The sequence below is a fragment of the Trichosurus vulpecula genome, chromosome 2, assembly GCF_011100635.1.
Source record: "Trichosurus vulpecula isolate mTriVul1 chromosome 2, mTriVul1.pri, whole genome shotgun sequence".
In the NCBI taxonomy this organism is placed as follows: domain Eukaryota; kingdom Metazoa; phylum Chordata; class Mammalia; order Diprotodontia; family Phalangeridae; genus Trichosurus; species Trichosurus vulpecula.
The window spans coordinates 345707590-345727681 of NC_050574.1; the positions used below are offsets into that span (position 1 = coordinate 345707590).

The following is a 20092-nucleotide window of genomic DNA, read 5'->3' on the forward strand; positions in this document are numbered from 1 at the left end:
TAAATCCTCCAGAGGAGAGACACTAAACACAGTGGAGGCCCAAGTCTGATTCTCCAGGGAATCCATGTGGCACCCTGGCTATCCATCCGTTGTTTCTCATTTATGACGCACAACCAATCCCACTACCTTTGCTGGTTGGGCATGTACTTATGATCTGAGCATTTCCTAATCACATCATCACTAGTAATATGCTATAGCCAGCCGGCACATGCCAGATCTCTCTTGAGGTAACATGTTTGTGAGTTTTTATAAACCTTAACCTACCACAGAAATAGCACTGAACTGGGATTTAGGGGATATATGTTCAACTTTTGGCTTTATCAAATGTCATACTATTTGCACAAGTGCTTAACACAGTGCCTGGCACATAGTAGGCACTATATAAATGCTTATTCCTTTCCCTCCCTGCCCACCCCTTACCACAAATTAGCTGTGCACCCATAGGAAAATCACTTCATATCTCTCGGTCATTATTTTCTCGCATGTAAAATAAAAGGATTTGGACCTGATGATCTCCAGGTTTCTTTCTAGTCCTTTCAGCTGTAAGATTTATTCATTCTTTTTGCTTTAGAGTGCCCTTTGGCGAGGGATGGGGAAGAGAATGTGGAAAGGATGCTTTATCTGCATGGAATAAGGATCATTAGGATGTCTTGCCTTTTAATTACAATGAGGATAGTTCATTGCCTTACCTGAATCTCCTGGAAGGCTTAGTTCTGTGACTTCCAGGAAAATGTTGCCTTTGTAAATCCCATCTGGAAAGGTGTGAAAGTCACAATGGTACTGGCCAGTGTCATTAGCTGTTAAGGACAGGAGAGTGATGCCATACCCCAGGGCCAAGATTACCTTCTTTCTGAAGACTGGGTTGATAAAAGATCCATAAACAGAGTCAAGAGTAGCAAGCAGTTGGTCATTTCTCTTCCAGGTGACCTGTGTGACCTTAGCTGTAGTATATAAAAGGTTGCACTGAAAAGTAGCTGAGGTGCCTTCAACTGCAGACATTTTCTCAACAGCTGAAATTTTCCCAGTCACAGCCCCTGAACGTAAAGAAAGGACAATAGTTCCTGTGAGAGCCTGGGTGGTAGATACTTGCCTTATGTAATAGGCACTCTGTTGCCTTCCCTGTAGAAATTTAACTCAAAGAAGAAAAGAAGTGAGAAAGAGGGTAAAATCACAATTGTAAAAGAACTAAAGAAAATAAAAAGGTTCTATTATATACAGCTACGTGTTAACAAACCTGAGACTATAAAAAAAATGAAAGGAGATTTCTGGGAAGATAGAGGAGTCAATGGTCACAAGGGAATCTACTTCCTTAATATCCTTCCAAAATAACAATGGAAATGCAAAGGAAAAAAAGTTGGACTCACTAAACCCCCAAGATAAAATTGATTTTCATAAAAGGGATAATCAAAGAAATGAGCAAACAAAAGAAAAGTTCCAACATGAGGAATAAATAGCATGGATTAAAAGAAGCCGAAACCAAAATGCCAGAAGGAAAAAATAATGAATTAACACCCCAGAAACAAAGCTGGAATGATTGCAAGACATATTAATGTGGAAAATAAAAACACAGAAGGAAATAGAGGAAGAAATGAAAATAGTAAAATTAACACAAGATGAAATAAAAATCAAGACAAGATGATGATGAATTTCAACAGCTTGAAAATATCGATGGAGAATATGAAAGAAAAAAATGGATTCACTGTGACAAATAATTTACTTGGGGAAAGAATGGCTTAAAAAGTGGGGAGGAAAGGGAGGAAACAGCAAAAAAAAAAAAAAATCCAGATGGAAAAACGCTTACGAACTTCACAAACAAAGGTGACAGACCAGTAGGACAGAGCTTGGAAAATTATCAGGATTACCCCTAAATGTGAAGAAATACATAATCTGACAAGTATATTTCAGAAAACCAAATAAGTATTTCCAGAAATACTGGGAAAATTGGGCCATTTTCATGTTGACAGAATTCACAGACTACCCATAAGGATGATCCACAAATTCAACTCACTCAGACACATAATAATCAAACTTCATAGTTACAATGAGAAGGAAAGGATTTTTTCATGCAGACAAGAGGAATATTAGTACATATCACAAAATATCTTTTTAAATTATACAAGATTTATTTGCTCAAGATAAGCAATAACAGAATGAGCTGGAATACAATACAGTGAAAAAAAATTTTTTGAGAGGGGAAGACAGGGTAATAGGCGTTAAGTGACTTGCCAAAGTCACACAGCTGGTAAGTATCAGGCAGGATTTGAACTCAGGTCCTCCTGGCTCCAGGGCCTGTGCTCTATACACTGCACCGCCTAGCTGCCCCTTTACTAAGAATTAGTGGAAATAGCACTTCAACTCAAAATCAGCCACCAAACCAGGCTAAACATAATTTTGAAGAAGAAAAGATTTGAGGATATATAGTAATTCCAAGAATATACGGTGAGCAAAGTTCGCCTTATTATTTGAGTAGAAATTTGTGGGGAGAGGGAGATGGTGTCGAGCTTAAAATTGTTTTGAGCTAGAGGATCAAGGAGGTGCAGTGGGTCTGGAGTCAGGAAGATCTGAGTTCAAATTTGACCTCAGACACATACTAACTGTGTGACCCTGGGCAAGTTCTTTAAACACTGTTTACCTCAGTTTCCTCAACTGTAAGAACAGCACCTACCTCACAGAGGATGAAGTGAGATAATATATGTAAAGTGCTTAGCACCAGTGCCTGGTATATAATAGATTCTAAATAAATGCTTATTCTTTTCCTCATTTTCTACCCCTACCCCCCCACCAAACCAAATAACCAAAATTATTTTTGGACCAGACTTGTAATGTTATTGGTAGAGGGAGTTCCCAGTAAGGCAGCTACCCCTACTAATGAAAAATGTAGCAAGGTGCAACTCTGAAACTTAGAATCTTCAAGAGTTGCCTGATAAGCTAAGAGGTTAAGTGACTTACCCAGGGTCACATAGTCAGTATGTATCAGTGGCAGGACTTGAACCCAGGTCTTTCTTAATGGCCAGCTCATTATCTGATATGCAGAAATGATCATCAAAATTTAAAATTTAAAAATGATTTTAAAAAGATAAAAATCTTACATGAAGCTTTTTTTACATCATAGGATCCAACATATTAAGAGAAAATTAAAATTATATTTTCTTCTCTTTCCAAGTCTACCTGGGGTTCAGTAACATTTGCCTTGGTTTTCTTTATTTATTAGATAGCTATTGTCAATATGTTCACAGTTCTGATTTTACTAACTATGCTTTTCATCACTTCCTATAGATCTTTTAGCATTTCCTTATATTCAAATTTGTGTCTTTTTTGGGGGGGTGTAGTAGAGCAAAATGTAGACACAAAGACTTTCTTTCAACAGTGTGTCTTCAATGAGCACATGAAAATCATACAAGATTTCATGACACACGTTAAAAAAAGAGATTACTTTGATCGATGACCATTTTAATATCAAGCAATGGATGAAAACAAGTTGTTTGCCCACCCAAAGTGTTTGATGGTATGATGGAAGATATCCCAGGCAGTCCAAATGAAAGAAAGATTTCCTTTAGATGGTTAGGTCCTCTAGATGTTCACGTTTGTGGATGAACTTGTGCTGGTTGCATCAAATCCTGAAACATTGCAGAACTTCCTAAATGAAATTCACAATTTTTCCATAGACTTCAGCCCATCTTCATAGGAATAACCAAGTAAGTAAAACCTTCCAATTATAGACTATGATATGCAGTTGGATGGACAGGGCATAGAATTGGTCCATCATTACATGTGTCTTGAACTGACACTGCAGATTGATAATGATCTGGAACCAAAATTGAATTGAATGAGGAGAGCAAGATTATGCTTGGGAAATCATACAGCACTTTCAATGACCAGAGCTTCTCACTGATTTGGCATCTTTTTACACAATAATAATAATGATAAAGATGGCAAATTATATATTTGACAAACAAGCATATCACTTGGGTGAAAAATAATATATCTTTAAAAATCAAGACCTTAAATAACATCAGTAAAACTAGTCAATTAAAGGTATCGTGAACCATAGGAAAAAAGGATTGTAAATTATGAAAATATTATTAAAAATGAAAGATTCATTTTGCTTATCCATAAAAAACAAGAAATGGGAGCAGCTAGGTGGTGCAGTGAGTAGAGCACCAGCCCTGGAGTCAGGAGGACCTGAGTTCAAATGTGGCCTCAGACACTTGAAACACTGTGTGACCTTGGGCAAGTCACTTAACCCCAATTGCCCTGCCTTCACCCTCAAAAAAAAATAAACAAGAAATGTATGTACAAGGAAACATGGAAAAATCTATAGGAAGTGATAGAAAGCAAAGTTAGCAGAAAGAAAACTTTAAAAATTGATGAAAATTGTACATAAAGAAGAAATCCAAGCCAAAGGTAATACAATGGTGGGGAACCTGCAGCCTTGAGGCCACATGTGCCTCTCTAAGCCTGCAAATCCCCCTTTAACTATCAAAGGGCCACACTTGAGGACCTAGAGGTCTCAGAGGGATGTGGAAAGAGACAGAAAGAAACACAATTTTTGTTTTCTCTTAATAAGTTAGATTTTTATACTGCTATGTGATAAGGAATTTATGTAAGATAACCTGACCTAATGTTAAGGTCCCAACACAAAATAAGTTTTTGTAAATGTAATAGAAAGAAAATAAACTATGGTTTTCGTTTAAAATGTGCGTTCTGATTAATGCAAAAGAGAAAGTAGGCAAAATATAACCATTTTAAGTGACTTAGTCATTTCTAAATGATGATTTTTCAAAGAAAGTGGGGAAGGAAAGTGTCTGACAAGCTCAAAAACAAAATTCCTATCACTATAATAAAAAGGGAATAAGCTGCAGGAAATCAAGAACTAGTAGACTTTAAATTGGAAATTTGTTTGGTTTGTTAAATAAATGGCTTTAGTAGAAGTTCTTACAGAAAATGAATGGAGTTTTCACTGAAACAACATCAGAAACAAAAATGGAAGAGGGAAATGCGAGGAGAGAAATAAAAAGAACGTTCATAACAATAAATGCGGGTGGTCTGAATTGCACAATACAGTGGAAAGACTACTAGATTTGGAATTGAAGGACCTTGGTTCAAGCCCCAACCCTTTCACTTGATACCTGCCTGACCCTGGACAAGTAAGTCATTTACTTCTCAAAGCTTCAATTTGCTATTCTCTACAATGGGTGGTTAGACTAGATGCCTGGAAAGTCCCTTTCAGCCCTTGATCAAGGATTTTGTGACCTCTTGAGGTTTTAAAAAATTCAACCTTATTTTATTTTAACGTTCATATTCTCTCCTTGCCCCTCATGTCCTTCCTGACTTGATGAAACAAGAAAAATAAAACCCATTAAAAACATGTATATTCAAATAAGACAAATTTCTACCTTATGAATAAATATATATGTGTGTGTATGTATGTATGTATGTGTGTGTATGTATGTTTACATGTATATATGTGTGTGTGTGTGTGTATGATATAGATTATAGATATAGATATACTCAGGCTGCACTGAGTCCATCTGGAGGTGGGCAGTATGTTTCATTTATATCATTGTTGTTCAGTCATTTCAGTCCTGTCTGATTCTTTGTGACTCCACATGGGGTTTTCTTGGCACAGACACTGGAGTGGTCTGCCATTTCCTTTTCCAGCTCATTTTACAGAAGAGGAAACTGAGGCAAACAAGGTTAAATGACTTGCCCAGGGTCACACAGCTAGTGTCTGAGTCCAGATTTTAATTCAGGTCCTCCTGATTCCAGGCCTGACACTCTATCCGTTGCGCCACCTACCTGCCTTCTGTATGCCCATTTATGACCTCTTATCAAAAGAAAAAGAGTTGCATTTCAAAATAGATTTTTTAAATTTTTTTTTAATTTTTCAAATCATTAATTTTTAAAAACAGTATGCTGGCTCTAAAACATAAATTTAATGCAAAAAGACATAGATTGACTAAAGTTAAGAGCTTGGTCAAGATTATTATATAGTTGATTGATCTGGGATCTCAGAGAAATTGATACTCCTTCCAAAAGTGCATACTCCAGGGGTGGGGAACTTACAGCTTTGAGGCCCCATGTGGCCTTCTAGGTCCTTGGGTGCAGTCTTTTGACTGAGTCCAAGTTTTACAGAACAAATCTTTTTATTAAAGAGATTTGTTCAGTCAAAGGGCCACACTTGAGGACTTAGAGGGCCACGTGTGGCTTTGAGCTCGCAAGTTCCCCACCCCTACAGCCCATCCACTCCTTCCCATTCAGTGCTCCTCTTATCTGTATCCCTTCACTGGGGTTTCACCTGCTGGGCCCTTGCTCTAGAATTCTTGACATAGCGTACGTAACAATGGAGCCCTTGCCTATGCATCAGTTGTCTGTAGATCTTACTGACCTCTTCCAGGCATCCACCTCTATTTGACAACATCCTTCACACCACTTCTCCTGTTTAATTCTTCATTAACAATGTATTGCAGCTTGCTTGTTCCCATCATGCATCTCTCCATTGCCCTCTAGGTAACCCTCAACTTTAATTCTTCAGAGACTATGGTATTGCATGATTTGCAGCAATTTTTTAAAAAGCAGGAGTGACAGTAATGATGACATCTAAGGTTGAATTCTACCCAGACATCAAAAGAGAGACAGACAAGGGTATTATACAATAGTGAAAGGAAGAATAAATAATGAATATATAACAATTTTTAACTTATATGCTCCAAACAATTCAACAGTTAAATTCATAAAAAAAAGGTTAACAGTAATAGAAGAAGAACTGTAGAAAGATATAATAATAGTAGGGGACTTCTACAGTCAATTGTCAGAATGACAATATAGTAAGAAGATTGACACTGAGGAAATGGAAGATCTGACAGGCTTATTAAGTGTTAAGAAAGCTAGAAATAACATACATATGGAGATAATCAAATGGTAGAAGCAGGGAATACACATGCTTATTGAGTGTACGTTGAACTCTAACAAAATCTGATTATGTACTTATGTTCATAGCCCAGTGGTATAGTTGCAAGAGCAGTATGTCTGGAGTCAAAAGACTAGGTTTAAATCCTGGTTCTGCTGCTCATTTTGTGAGTAACCTTAAGAAAGTCACTTAGACCTGTGCCTCAGTTTCCTCATCTGTAAAATAATGGAGTGAGATTATATAGTCTCTGGATCTCTTCTAAATTTAGAATCCAATGATGTATGACCCCTTGTGTTATGACCTGGTTCTTGTTGTTGTTCAGTCATTTCAGTCGTATCTGATTCTTTGTGACCTCATTTATGGTTTCTTGGCAAAGATACTGGAATGGTTTTCCATTTCCTTCTCTGGCTCATTTTACAGATGAGGAAACTGAGGCAAACAGGGTTAAGTGATTTGATCAGATTCACACAGCTAGTAAGTGTCAGAAACTAGATTTGAACTCAGGTATTCAGAAACTCAGGAATATCAGAGTATTGCTTGAGTCTCCCTGACTCAAGGCCCGGCATGCTATCCACTGTGCCACCAAGCTGCCACCTTGTATGACCTAGATCTTTGATAAATTGAAAAAGGCAAAAATTATACATGCTCTATTTTATACCATAATGCAGTAAAATTAAAAAATAAACAACTTGAGTAACAGAAAGTTGCATGGAAATTTTAAAAACCTATTAAATATTAATTAGATTGTAGAAAAACCAGGAAAAAGATAAATGAGTATTTTAACAATAACAATAATGCCACATATCAAGACCTATGAGATGTACCAAAGCTGAACATTCTTAGAAGCAATTTCATATCATCAAATGCAAGCATTAGTAAAAGAGAAAAAGAAAAGTTAAATGGATTATCTGAACTTAAAAACCCTAGAAAAGGAATAAAGCAATAGGCCAAAGAAGTTATAAAAAGAGAGAAAATGTTAACAGCAACAAAACAGAAAATGTAAAACTAATGCTCCAGTAGCTTTGTGATGACCCTGCTGTTAGTTCCCTCCATTGGTACAAGCCCAACCATGCCATCTCATTCCATATCATTCTTTTTTTAAAAAAAATATATTTTTTCCCTCCAATGACATGTTAAAACATTTTTTTAACATTTAAAAAAAAATTTGAGCTCCAAATTCTATCCCTCCCTCCCTTTCCTCTCCGATCTCTGAGATGGTGAGCAATCAGATATAGGTTATACATGTGCAATCATGTAAAACATTTCCATATTAGTCATTTTGTACAAGAAAACTAGAATAAATGAAAAAGAATGAAAGAAAGAAAGTGAAAAATAGCAAGCTTCAGTCTGTATTCAAATAATATCAGTTCTCTCTCTGGAGGTAGTTGGTATGCTTCATCATTAGTCCTTTAGGATTATTTTGGATTATTGTATTGCGGAGAGTAGCTAGGTCATTCACAGGTCTTCATTAAACAATATTGCTACTACTGTGTACAACATTTTCCTGGTTCTTTTCACTTCACTTCAGTTCATGTAAGTCTTTCCAGGTTTTTCTGAAACCATCTTGCTTGTCATTTCTTGTAGCATGGTAATATTCCATTACAATCATATACCACAGCTTGTTTAGCCATTCCCCAATTGATGGCCATCCCTTTGATTTCCAATTCTTAGCCATCACAAAAGGGGCTTCTATAAATATTTTTCTACAAATAGATCCTTTCCCCCTATTTAAAATGTCTTTGGCATATAGACCTAGCTGTGGCACTGCTGGATCGGATGATATGCACAGTTTTATAGCCTTTTGGGCATAGTTCCAAATTGCTCTCCAGAATGGCTGGATCAGTTCACAACTCCACCAACAGTAAATTAGTATGCCAGTTTTCCCACATTGCCTCCAACAATTATCATTTTCTTTTTTTGTCATATTAGCCAACCTGATAGGTGTGAGGTAGTACCTCAGAACTGTTTTAGTTTGCATTTCTCTAATCAATAGTGATTTAGAGCATTTTTTCTATAGATGGCTTTGATTTCTTTGAAAATTGCTTGTTCATATACTTTGACCACTTATCAATTGAGGAATGACTTGTATTTTTATAAATTAGACTCAGTTCTCTATATATTTGAGAAATGAAGCGTTTATCAGAGATACTCATTGCAAAAATTTTCCTCAATTTTTTGCTTTCCTTATAATTTTAGTTGCATTGGTCTTGTTTGTGCAAAAACTTTTTAATTTTATATAATCAAAATAATCTATTTTACATTTTGTAATGGTCTCTATCTCATGTTTGGTCATAAATTCTTCTCTTATGCATAGATCTGACAGATAAACTATTCCATACTCTCCTAATTTGCTTGTGGTATCCCCCTTTATTGTAAATCATGTAACTATTTTGACCTTATCTTGGTACATGGTGTGAGATGTTGGCTTATACCTAGTTTCTGCCATACTGTTTTCCAGTTTTCCCAACAGTTTTTGTGAAATAATGAGTTTTTGTTCTAAAAGCTTGAATCTTTGGGTTTATCATATACCAGATTACTATAGTCATTTACTATAATGTAATTTGTACCTAATCTATTCCACTGATTCACCGCTCTATTTCTTAGCCAGTACCATATTGTTTTGATAATTACCACTTTATAATACAGTTTGAGATCTGGTATGGCTAGACCGACTTCCTTCATATTTTTTTCATTAATTTCCTTGATATCCTTGACCTTTTGTTCTTCCAGATGAATTTGTTATTATTTTTTCTAGCTCTATAAAATAATTTTTTGATAGTTTCATTGGTATGACACTGAATAGATTAATCTAGGTAGAATTGTCATTTTTATTATATTGGCTCAGCCTACCTATGAGCGATTAATATTTTTTCGATTGTTTAAAACTTACTGTATTTGTGTGAAAAGTGTTATGTAGTTGTGTTCATACAGTTCATGGATTTGTCTTGGCAGGCAGATTCCCAAGTATTTTATGTTGTTTACAATTATGTTAAAAGGAATTTCTCTATCTCTTGCTGCTGGACTTTGTTGGTCATATAAAGAAATGCTGATGATTTATGTGGGTCTATCTTATATACTGCAACTTTGCTAAAGTTGTTAATAATTTCAAATAGTTTTTTAGTTGATTCTCTAAGTATAATGTCATATCATCTGCATAGAATGATAGTTTTTTTTCTCATTGTCTGTTCTAATTTCTTCAATTTCTTTTTCTTCTCTTGTTGCTATAGCCAACATTTCTAGTACTATATTGAATAAAAGAGGTGATAATGGGCATCCTTGCTTAACCCCTGATATTGTACTGGGGAGGCTTCTAGCTTATCCCCATTACAGATAACACTTGCTGATGGTTTTAGATAAACATTACTTATCATCTTAAGGTAAGCTCCATTTATTTCTATGGTCTCTAGTGTTTTTAAATAGGAATAGGTGTTGTATTTTGTCAAAGGCTTTTTTGGCATCTATTGAGTTAATCATATGACTTCTTTTGGTTTTGTTATTGGTATGGTCATTTATGCTGATAGTTTTCCTAACCAGCCCTGCATTCCTGGTATACATCTCACCTGGTCATAGTGTATGAACCTGGTGATATATTGCTATAATCCAGGGCTGTCCAACCTTAGGTTTTTATTGAAACAAAAGACAATATATTTTGATTTGCCATTTTAGTGAGAGCTCTGTGGTAGCTCAGCTTGGCTTACTTAAAGCATTTATGTAAATTTCTATGCTTGTAAGCGGGCCGCATAAATCACAGTGGAGCCACATGGGGCCCATGGGCCTCATTTTGGACAGACCTGCTGTATTCTATTTGCTAGTATTTTATTTAAATTTTTTTTTGCAACAATATCCATTAGGGAAATTGGTCTATAATTTTCTTTCTCTGTTTTGGCCCTTCCTTGTTTAGGTATCAGCACTATATTTGTGTCATAAAAGGAATTTGTTAGGATTCCTTCTTTGCCTATTTTTCCAAATAATTTATATAGTATTGGCATTCATTGTTCTTTAAGTGTTTGGTAGAATTTGCTTGTGAATCCATTTGATCCTGGGGTTTTTTCCTTAGGAAGTTCATTGATGGCTTGTTCAATTTCTCTGAGACTGGGTTATTTAAGCATTTTATTTCTTCTTCTTTTGATCTGGGAAATTTATATTTTTGCAGATATTCATCCATTTCACTTAAATTGTCAGATTTATTGTCTTATAATTGGGCAAAATAGCTCCTAACAATTATCTTAATTTCCTCTTCATTAGTGGTAAATTCACTTCTTTCATTTTTGATACTAGTAAATTGGTTTTCTTCTTTCTTTTTTTTAAATCAAATTAACCAATGGTTTATCTATTTTATTGATTTTTTTCATAAAACCAACTTCTAGTTTTATTTATTAGTTCAATTGTTTTCTTTCAAATTTACTAATTTCTCCTTTGATTTTCAGGACTTCCAACTTGGTATTTAATTGAGGGGCTTTAATTTGTTCTTTTTCTAGTTTCTTTTTTGTTGCATGTCCAATTCATTGATGTGCTGGCTCTCTATTTTATTGATGTAGGCAATTAGAGATACAAATTTTCCCCTAAGTACCACTTTGGCTGCATTCCATAAATTTTGGTATGTTGTCTCATTGTTGTCATTTTCTCTAATGAAATTATCTGTTGTTTCTATGATTTGCTCTTTGACTCATTTATTTTTTAGGATTAGATTATTTAGTTTCCAATTACCTTTTAATCTATATTTCCATTGCCCATTATTGAATGTAATTTTTATTGCATTATGATCTGAAAAGGATGCATGTGCTATTTCTGCTTTTCTGCATTTGGTTACAAGGTTTTTATGTCCTAATACAGGGTTGGTTTTTGCGTAGGAGTCAGGCACTGCTGTGAAAAAAAGTATATTCTTTTCTATTCCCTTTCAATTTTCTCCAGAGATCTACCATATCTAACTTTTCCAGAATTTTATTCACCTCCTTAACTTCTTTCTTGTTTATTTTTTGTTAGATTTGTCTAGTTCTGAGAGGGGAAAGTTGAGGTCCCCCCAATATAGTTTTATTATCTATTTCCTCCTGTAACTCATTTAACTTCTTCAAAAATTTAGATGCTATACCATTTGGTGCATATATATTTAGTATTGACAATGCTTTGTTGTCTGTGGTACCTTTTAGCCAGATATGATTTCCTCCCTTATCATTTTTAACTAGATCTATTTTTGCTTTTGCTTTGTCTGATCATGATTGCTTTCTTTGCTTCAGCTGAAGCATAATAGATTCTGCTCCAGCCCCTTACGTTTACCCTGTGTGTGTCTCTCTGTTTCAGATGTGTTTCTTGTAAACAGTGTATTGTAGGGTTCTGATTTTTAATCCATTCTGCTATCTGCTTCTGTTTTATGGGTAAGTTCATCCCATTCACATTTATAATTATGATAACTAACTGTGTATTTCTCTCCATGCTATTTTCCCCTTATTTATCCCTCTCTCTCTTACCCCCATCCTTTCCCTCCTTAAAGGGTTTTACTTCTGATTACCACCTCCCCCAATCTGCCCTCATTTTTATCAGTTCCACCCACCCCCACTTCTATTATCCCAGTCCTTTGATACTTTGTTATAGGGCAAGATAGATTTCTGTATTCAACTGAGAGTGTTACTCTCTCTTTGAGCTAATTCTGATGAGTAGAGTTTAAGCTTTGCCCACCACCACCCCTCCATTTCCCCCTCCATTATAATAGCTCTTTCATCCCTTTTTTATGTGGGATAATTTACCTCATTCTATCCCCCTCCTCCTCCTTCTTCTTCCAGTGCAATCTTCTTTCTCACCCTTTTATTTTGTCTTTTAAGGTATCATCCCTTCAAAGTCACCTTATACTCCCACACTTTGTCTATGTCTACTCCTAATTGTCCTCACAGTAATAAATTTCTTAAGAGTTACACATATTATCTTGTCGTATAGAAATATAAAGTTTAACCCTATTGGATTTCTTATGTTTTTCTTTCTTGTTTCTTTTTTACATTTTTTGTGTTTCCCTTGAGTCTTGTATTTGGTTGTCAAATTTTTTATTCAGCTCTGGTTTTTTAATTAGGAATGCTTAAAAGTCCTCTATTTCATTAAATATCCATTTTTTTCTCTGAAAGATTATATTCTATTTTGCTGGGTGGGTGATTCTTGGTTGCAATCCCAACTTCTTTGCCTTCTGGTATATCATATTCCAAGTCCTGTGGTTCTTTAATGTGGAAGCTGCCAAATTCTGTCTAGCTCCATGATGTTTGAATGGTTTCTTTTTGGCTACAGTACTTTCTCCTCGATCTGTGAGTTCTAAAATTTGTCTATGATGCTCCTGGGAATTTTCATTTTGGGATCTCTTTCAGGTGGTGATCAGTGTATTCTTTCAGTTTCTATTTTGCACTCTGGTTCTAGTATATCAGGGCAGCTTTCATTGATAATTTCTTGAAATATGTTGTCCAGGCTTCTTTTTTTAAATCATGGCTTTCAAGGTAGTCCAATAATTCTTAAATTATCTCTCCTGGATCTATTTTCTAGGTCAGTTGTTTTTCCAGTGAGAAATTTCACATTTTCTTCTACTTCTTTTTTTGTTTGTTTGTTTGTTTTTTTTTTACTTTTTAGATTTTATTTTGTTGTATCTTGATGCCTCATGGAGTCATTAGCTTCTACTTCCTCAATTCTAATTTTTAAGGAATAATTTTCTTCAGTGAGATTTTGTACTTCCTTTTCCATTGCCAATTCTATTTTTTATAGAGTTATTTTCTTCAGTGAATTTTTGTGTATGTTTTTGCATGCTATTGATTCCTTTTTCATGGTTCTCTTGCAATGCTCTCCTTTGTTTTCCCAATTTTCTTCTACTTTTCTAATTTGCCTTTTAAAATCCTACTTAAGCTCTTCTAGGAGTTCTTTTTTTTCAGTCTGAGACAAAATTACATTTTTCTTTGAGGCTTCACATGTAACCATTTTGACACTATTGTCCTCTTCTAAGTTTGGGCCTTGATCCTCCCAGTCACCATAGTAACTTTCTATACTCAAGCTCTTTTTTTGTTTGTTTTTTGCTCATTTTTTTTTCTCTGTATTTAGTGACTTGGTGTTTTTATGTTAGAGTTGAGCTCTGGTCCTACCCTGTCCCATGTTTTTTGTGCTAGGGCTCAGGGTCTTGCTTCTAGATTTCACTGGGATTCAGGAACTAGCTACTTGCTTGCACTTGAGCGTTTACTTACCTTCTGGCTAGTACAAGGGGGTGGGGCTCCCTGTTGACCTTCCCATGGTGTGAGATTTCTCTGCTAGCCTGCCCCAGGGGCAGGGTCTCACTGCTGGGTTGCTATGAAAAGTCTTTCTGCATGTCTAGGATCTGCTTTGATTTGATAGATAGACAATGAGTTTTAGGCGGAATTTTACAGTGGAGTGGATGACATTTAAGCAGCTAAGTGGCACAATGGATATTATATGTGTATACACACATACATATATATATATACACACACACACATACATACACACATATGTGTGTATATGTGTGAATATGTATGTATGTATATATAGAAGTGTCTGTATATGTGTGTGTGTGTGTGTGTGTGTGTGTGTGTGTGTGTGTGTACATATGCATATACATATAGAAGAGGCAATTGGAGTTAAATGACTTGCCCAGGGTCAGACAGCTAACAAGTGTCTGAGGCTAGATTTGAAATCAGGGCCTCCTGACTCCAGGACCAATGCTCTATCCATTGTGTCAGTTATGTGTCATAGTCTGGGGTAATAAGCATTTTTCATCCATTTAATTTTTGCCAAAATTGTTTGGTTGAACTCATTTGAGTAAATATGTATGTACCTTGCTGCCCTGGACATGGTAGTACACACCTGTAGTCCCTGCTACTGGGGAGGCTGAGGCTAATGGATTGCTTGAGCTCAGGAGCTCTGAGCTGCACTAGGTTATGCCAATCAGGTTTCCCCACTAAGTCCAGAACCAATATCATGAGCTCCCAGGAAGGAAAGGAGAAAAGAAGGAAGGAAGGAAGGCAGGAAGGAAATTATCTCATTGGAGACTGGGACATAGATTATTATCCCCATTTTATATTTGAGGAAATTGAGACAAAGATTAAATGACATGCCTGGAGTCACACAGCTAGGAAGCATCTGAGGCTAGATTTAAACTCAGTTCTTGGTAATTCCAGGCCTAGAGCTCTACCCACTGTGGCACTGAGGCACCTCACAGGTTGTCCTTTATGAGGGGACCTAAGCCCAAGTCTTCTTCACTTTAAGGCTGGTTCTGTTTTCTCTACTCCATAGCACCTCTCAGCTTTGATATGCTGAGAAAAAACAAAAACCTGGGAAAGGATGCATCACTTAACATTAGAAGTGTTGGAAATTAAGAATACCTCAAAGAATCAAGGATCAGTTGGTGCAGTGCTTTTTTTTTAATCTACAAGGCAAAGAAAATAGGGATAGCAGGAGGAAATGTTTAAAGTAAAATTATAATATTTGGGGACCTTTTAGTGTTAATATACTTTAAAATGATTTATCACCAGGGAAAAAAAATAAATTTAGATCTTAACTTTGCTTCATATATCACATGAAATTCCAGCTGGATTATAGACAAATAAACATAAAATCTAAAGTAATAATAAGTATAGATAAGGTAGGAAAAAATAAAATAATATATGTATCTCAACTGTGGAGGGTGGGGGGGGAAGCTTTCTATTAAACAAATAAAATAAGTTGCTCTAATTTGCCTCCAACACTATCTGTATAACTCTGGACAAGTCACTTAACTTCTCTTTGCCTCTGTTTCTTCAGCTATAAAATGAGGATAACAATAGCATCCATCTTACAAGGTTGTTTTTAAGCATCAAATGGAATATTATTTGTAAAATCATTCAGCATAGTGCCTGACACACAGTAGGCTCAATATAAATGATCATTCTCTTTCCTTCCATACAACAACAAAAAAGTAAATAATGAAAATAAAAAGAAATACATGCTACCAGAAAAATACATTTGTCCAGTATTGGTAATAAAAACAATATCCAAAATTTTATTTTAAAAATAATATTCAAAAGTGGTCAGCAAATATGAACAATTTACAAAAGAGGAGACACAAATGACAAATAATTATTTAATAAAATGTTCAACCTGACTAATAATTAAAGAAAACCAAATTAAAACAACTTTAAGAAGCCATCTCATAACCATTGAGGTGGCAAAATATAGTTTGAAATTGAATGCAAACTCCAGGTTGCCAGGGCTTTAGAGGAACAAGGACTCTCATCTTATGCTGGTGAGATGAAAATTGCAAAATCTTTTTAAAAAGCAATCTTACCATCAACCCCAAGTACTTTGTGGTTTATAAAGTGTGTTCCTCACAACAGCTACAAGATGTAAATGTCTTAAGTATTACCCACATTTTACAGAAAATATAAATGGAAAAACTGAGGCTGTGAGATCTGCAGTTGCAGGCCCATGTTCACCCAATTAGTGTCAGAGCTGAGGCACCATGGGTCTTCTGACTTTAAACTCAATACTCTTTCCATTACTCCACATTGCCTCTCTAAGCATGTCCCCGAATAAACATAACATTAAGTACAGTCTGAAAGTGCACAGAAGATAAAAATAGCCATATTTGAGCTCACCAAGAAGGTAGGAAGAATTATTTCTCTCTGAGGGGAAGCAGAGAAGGCTACATTGAAGAAAGTGGTGGTATCTGGGCTTGGAGTAGAAGGTGTTATAGTATCCAAACTGGCTGCCAGGATGAAAGACCTTCACCATTTTCATAATATCATTCCTCCTGTTCAAAATCACTATATTTGATCCCCATTATCTAAAATCCTCTGCCTATTTAAGGTCCTTCTCTAATCCAATCCCATCTGATTTACCCATGAGGACAGGCTTCAGGGACCTGCCAAAGACCATGGCTTCCCTAGGATTATAGACTATAATTAGAATCATCCCAACTGGTAAAAACTGTCTTGAAACCACACTCCCTTTACCAGTTTGGTGCCCTCAGGTGGCTAACGCTTAAGGTTCTGCCCTGCACTCTGATCACTAATCCCACAGACACTAACTGCTACGACCATTTAAGCATGAAGTGACTTCACTTCCTCTGATCTATGGGGCAGGTAGGTGTCCCTAGAGGTGGCTCCCCCAGGGTTCAAGGTAGTTACTGGAGCCACAAATACTTAAAGTCTATCTCATGGGCCTCTGTTGGTGTGTTTACCTATAATAGTCAGCCAGAGGACACAATTCAAAGCAAAGGGACTTAATGAAAGGCATATATAGTAGTAGTCAGAAAAAACTTGTGGGAGATATTTTATTATTGTTCAGTCATTTCAGTCGTGTCTAACTCTTCATGACCTCTTGTGGGGTTTTCTTGGCAAAGATACTGGAGTGGTTTGCCATTTCCTTCTCCAGCTCCTTTGACAGATGAGGAAACTGAGGTAAACAGGGTTAAGTGACTTGCCCAGGGTTACACAGCTAGGAAGTGCCTGAGGCTGGATTTGAACTGAGGAAGATGAGTCTTCCTGACTCCAGGCCTGGTACTCCATCCACTGTGCCACCTAGCTTCCCAAATACTCATACCATTAGTGGAAAAACTGGATACCCAGGAGAAATATGCTTAGAAGGGTATGAACATAAGCAATATGTTATTGGCAAAGAAAAAATGTGGAAGGGCACACACGTAAGAAATACATGGAAGCCAGGGAGATGCATGAAAAGGCAACTCATACCTCTGAGGTTGTGCAGCCTCTGAAGTCTTTTAATGATATCGTTATGCTTTGCTCCCACCAGACCTGCTCCTTGTTGGTCTCTGGTGAATGAAATACTGCTGGATACTGTTACACTAGACATGTAGCTTCTGCTTGGAATGCTGTCTCTGCCAGATACTGCTCTCCTGGGCATGTGACTGTGGAGCATTTCTCTGCTTCCAATTGCTGGGTTCCTTGAAGTCCTTGGCTATCTCTTTTTTATGAGAAAGATGGACACTGTCATCCTCTTTCAGTTCGAAAGCCAGAGCCTTTTTTTGTTAATGGCTCTTTTAAAAAAGTAGTCAACCCATCCATGAGTCAACAATAGCCCTGGGGAAAAAGAAACCCCCTTCACTCTTTATTTAATGGAGTGACATATCCTGTTTCCTCCAGCCTGGCCCATGAAGTCTTTCATTTACGACATGAGAGTCTCAGCCCCAACAATCAAGCTCTTTAGAATAGCAAATTACAGAGAGGTGGAAACTAAGGGGGTGACCATTGATTGGGAAATGGCTGAACAAATTATGGAATGTGATTGTAGGGGAATACAATCATGTTGTAAGAAATGACAAAAGGGACAGTTTCAGAGAAACCTGAGAAGATTTGTATGAACTGATACAGTGAAGTGAGCAGAACCAAAAGAACAATTGATACAATAACAACACTGTAAAGATGAACAATTCTGAAAGATAAAAATACTGGTCAGTGCAATGACCAACCACAAGTCCAAGTTGCTGCTGATGATTCTATTACTCACCTACTGACAGGCGAATAACTTGAGACAGAATGAGATATGTTTTTGGACATGGCCAAGGAGAAATTCATTTCACTTGACTATGTACATTTGTTACAAGAGTTTTGTTTTTCAACATTGAGAGGAATAGGTAGAAAGGAAAGAAAATTAGCTTATCTGAAAAAAATATAATTTTTTTTAAAGAATGTATGTTTTTAAGGTCATGGATTGTCATTGTTTTTGTATTTGTGTCCCCAACACTTAGCACAATGTTTGGCACATAACAATTATTTACTAAATAAAGAAAAAATTATTGGGGGGCAGAGCCAAGATGGTGGCTGGAAAGCAGGGACTTGCCTAAAGCTCTCCCCCAGGACCCTCCAAACACCTATAAAATGGCTCTGAACAAATTCTAGAATGGCAGAACCCACAAAATAGCAGAGGGAAGAAGGGCTCCCCAGGACAGCCTGGATGGATGCTGGGTAAGGTCTATCGCACGGAGCTGGGAGCAGAGCAGAGCTCAGTGTGGGCTGCACCTGGACCAACCAGACTGGGAGCCAGGCAGAACAGGCCGTAGCACCCTGAATCAGTGAGCTGTGGCAGTTACCAGACTTCTCAACCCACAAACACCAAAGACAACAGAGCAGGTTAGTGGGAAAAACTGCAGGAATGGAGTGAAAGGAGCTCCCAGTTGGCCACCACCCTGGGGGCAGCAGAGGTGGTACAGCTCTGAGGCTGCTTACAGAGCTACAGCTGCAGTTGCTTCTGGCCCCAGGCCTACCTGGTGGGAGGAATTAAGTGGTGAATCAGAGTGGGAGTGCAGAGCCTGCTTAGATCTGAGTCACAGTCCAGATTGGCGGTTCTTGGGGGAGGAGGAATGCTGCTGTGGCAGAGCTTGCTCTGTAGAAATAGCTCTGGAAAACCCAAAGAACTCTCGAATTTTCGTTGCCGTGGAGTATCCTCCCATAATCTCCTTTACAAATGGGCTCTGTGGCCTAGCGCTCCCTTCCCCCAAGCCAGGTCACCTGTGATCATCCACTGTAGCCCACCGCCTGACAGGGGCTGCTTGGGAGCCGCCACTAAGGTTTACATCATCAGAAGAAGAACAAGCAACATGGCAGCAATCCCATCCAGCGGTTCGCTTGTAGCAACCCATGACTACTACCGAAGGCATCTGGGTTCCACTTCCAGCAATAGCTCCTATGGAAGTGCTGAGTACTCTGGGGAAGTGATCCCCCACCATCCTGGTCTTCCCAAATCAGACCCAGGCCACTGGTGGGCAAGCTTCTTCTTCAGGAAGTTGAGTCATCCATTCATGACAACTGTTTTGGAATCCGCAGAGCACTCAGGAACTTTCCAGGTTTCTCATGGCACAATCACCTGTGACCTGGCTCAGGAGGCCATGAGGAAGCGGCATGTCAGCGAGCCCAGCAAGGCCAACACTGGGCCTTCTGCATGAGCAGCAGCACCCTCCTTGCTGCTCCCTCGCTTCTGAAGTGTGCTGGGCATCAGAGCCCATTTCCCCCTCCCCTACCCCGCTTCCCTCTCCCACTTATTCCCTTAGAATAGATAGGCTCCTTAAGTGTAGAAGCAGTTGTGTTGTGTGTGTGGTTTTTTTAAAGGAAAACAAAAGCAAAACACCAAAAAATGAGTAAAAGAAACCACACTGTTATTGTTTGTTTTGTTTTTTTTTTTTACTATCTGCATCACCTATGTGCTTTTCAGAAG

The 20092-nt window shown here is 37.3% G+C and overlaps 2 protein-coding genes across 2 annotated transcripts in view; one reads left to right on the forward strand and one right to left on the reverse strand.

The window, feature by feature from the left end:
- Nucleotides 1-17734, reverse strand: part of TIGIT (T cell immunoreceptor with Ig and ITIM domains) — a 28980-nt gene extending 11246 nt beyond the window's left edge. Inside the window, exons 1-2 of the mRNA XM_036744111.1 lie at nucleotides 17614-17734; nucleotides 690-1034 (exon numbers count right to left, since the gene is read on the reverse strand). Of these exons, the coding sequence (XP_036600006.1) occupies nucleotides 690-1034; nucleotides 17614-17734 (466 nt within the window). The remainder of the gene's footprint in view (nucleotides 1-689; nucleotides 1035-17613) is intronic.
- Nucleotides 17735-19478: 1744 nt separating this feature from the next.
- Nucleotides 19479-19892, forward strand: LOC118839400 (pancreatic progenitor cell differentiation and proliferation factor-like). Its single transcript, XM_036746857.1, has one exon. The coding sequence runs from the start codon at nucleotides 19479-19481 to the stop codon at nucleotides 19821-19823; it is 345 nt and encodes a 114-aa protein (XP_036602752.1). The 3' UTR covers nucleotides 19824-19892.
- Nucleotides 19893-20092: the final 200 nt, after the last annotated feature.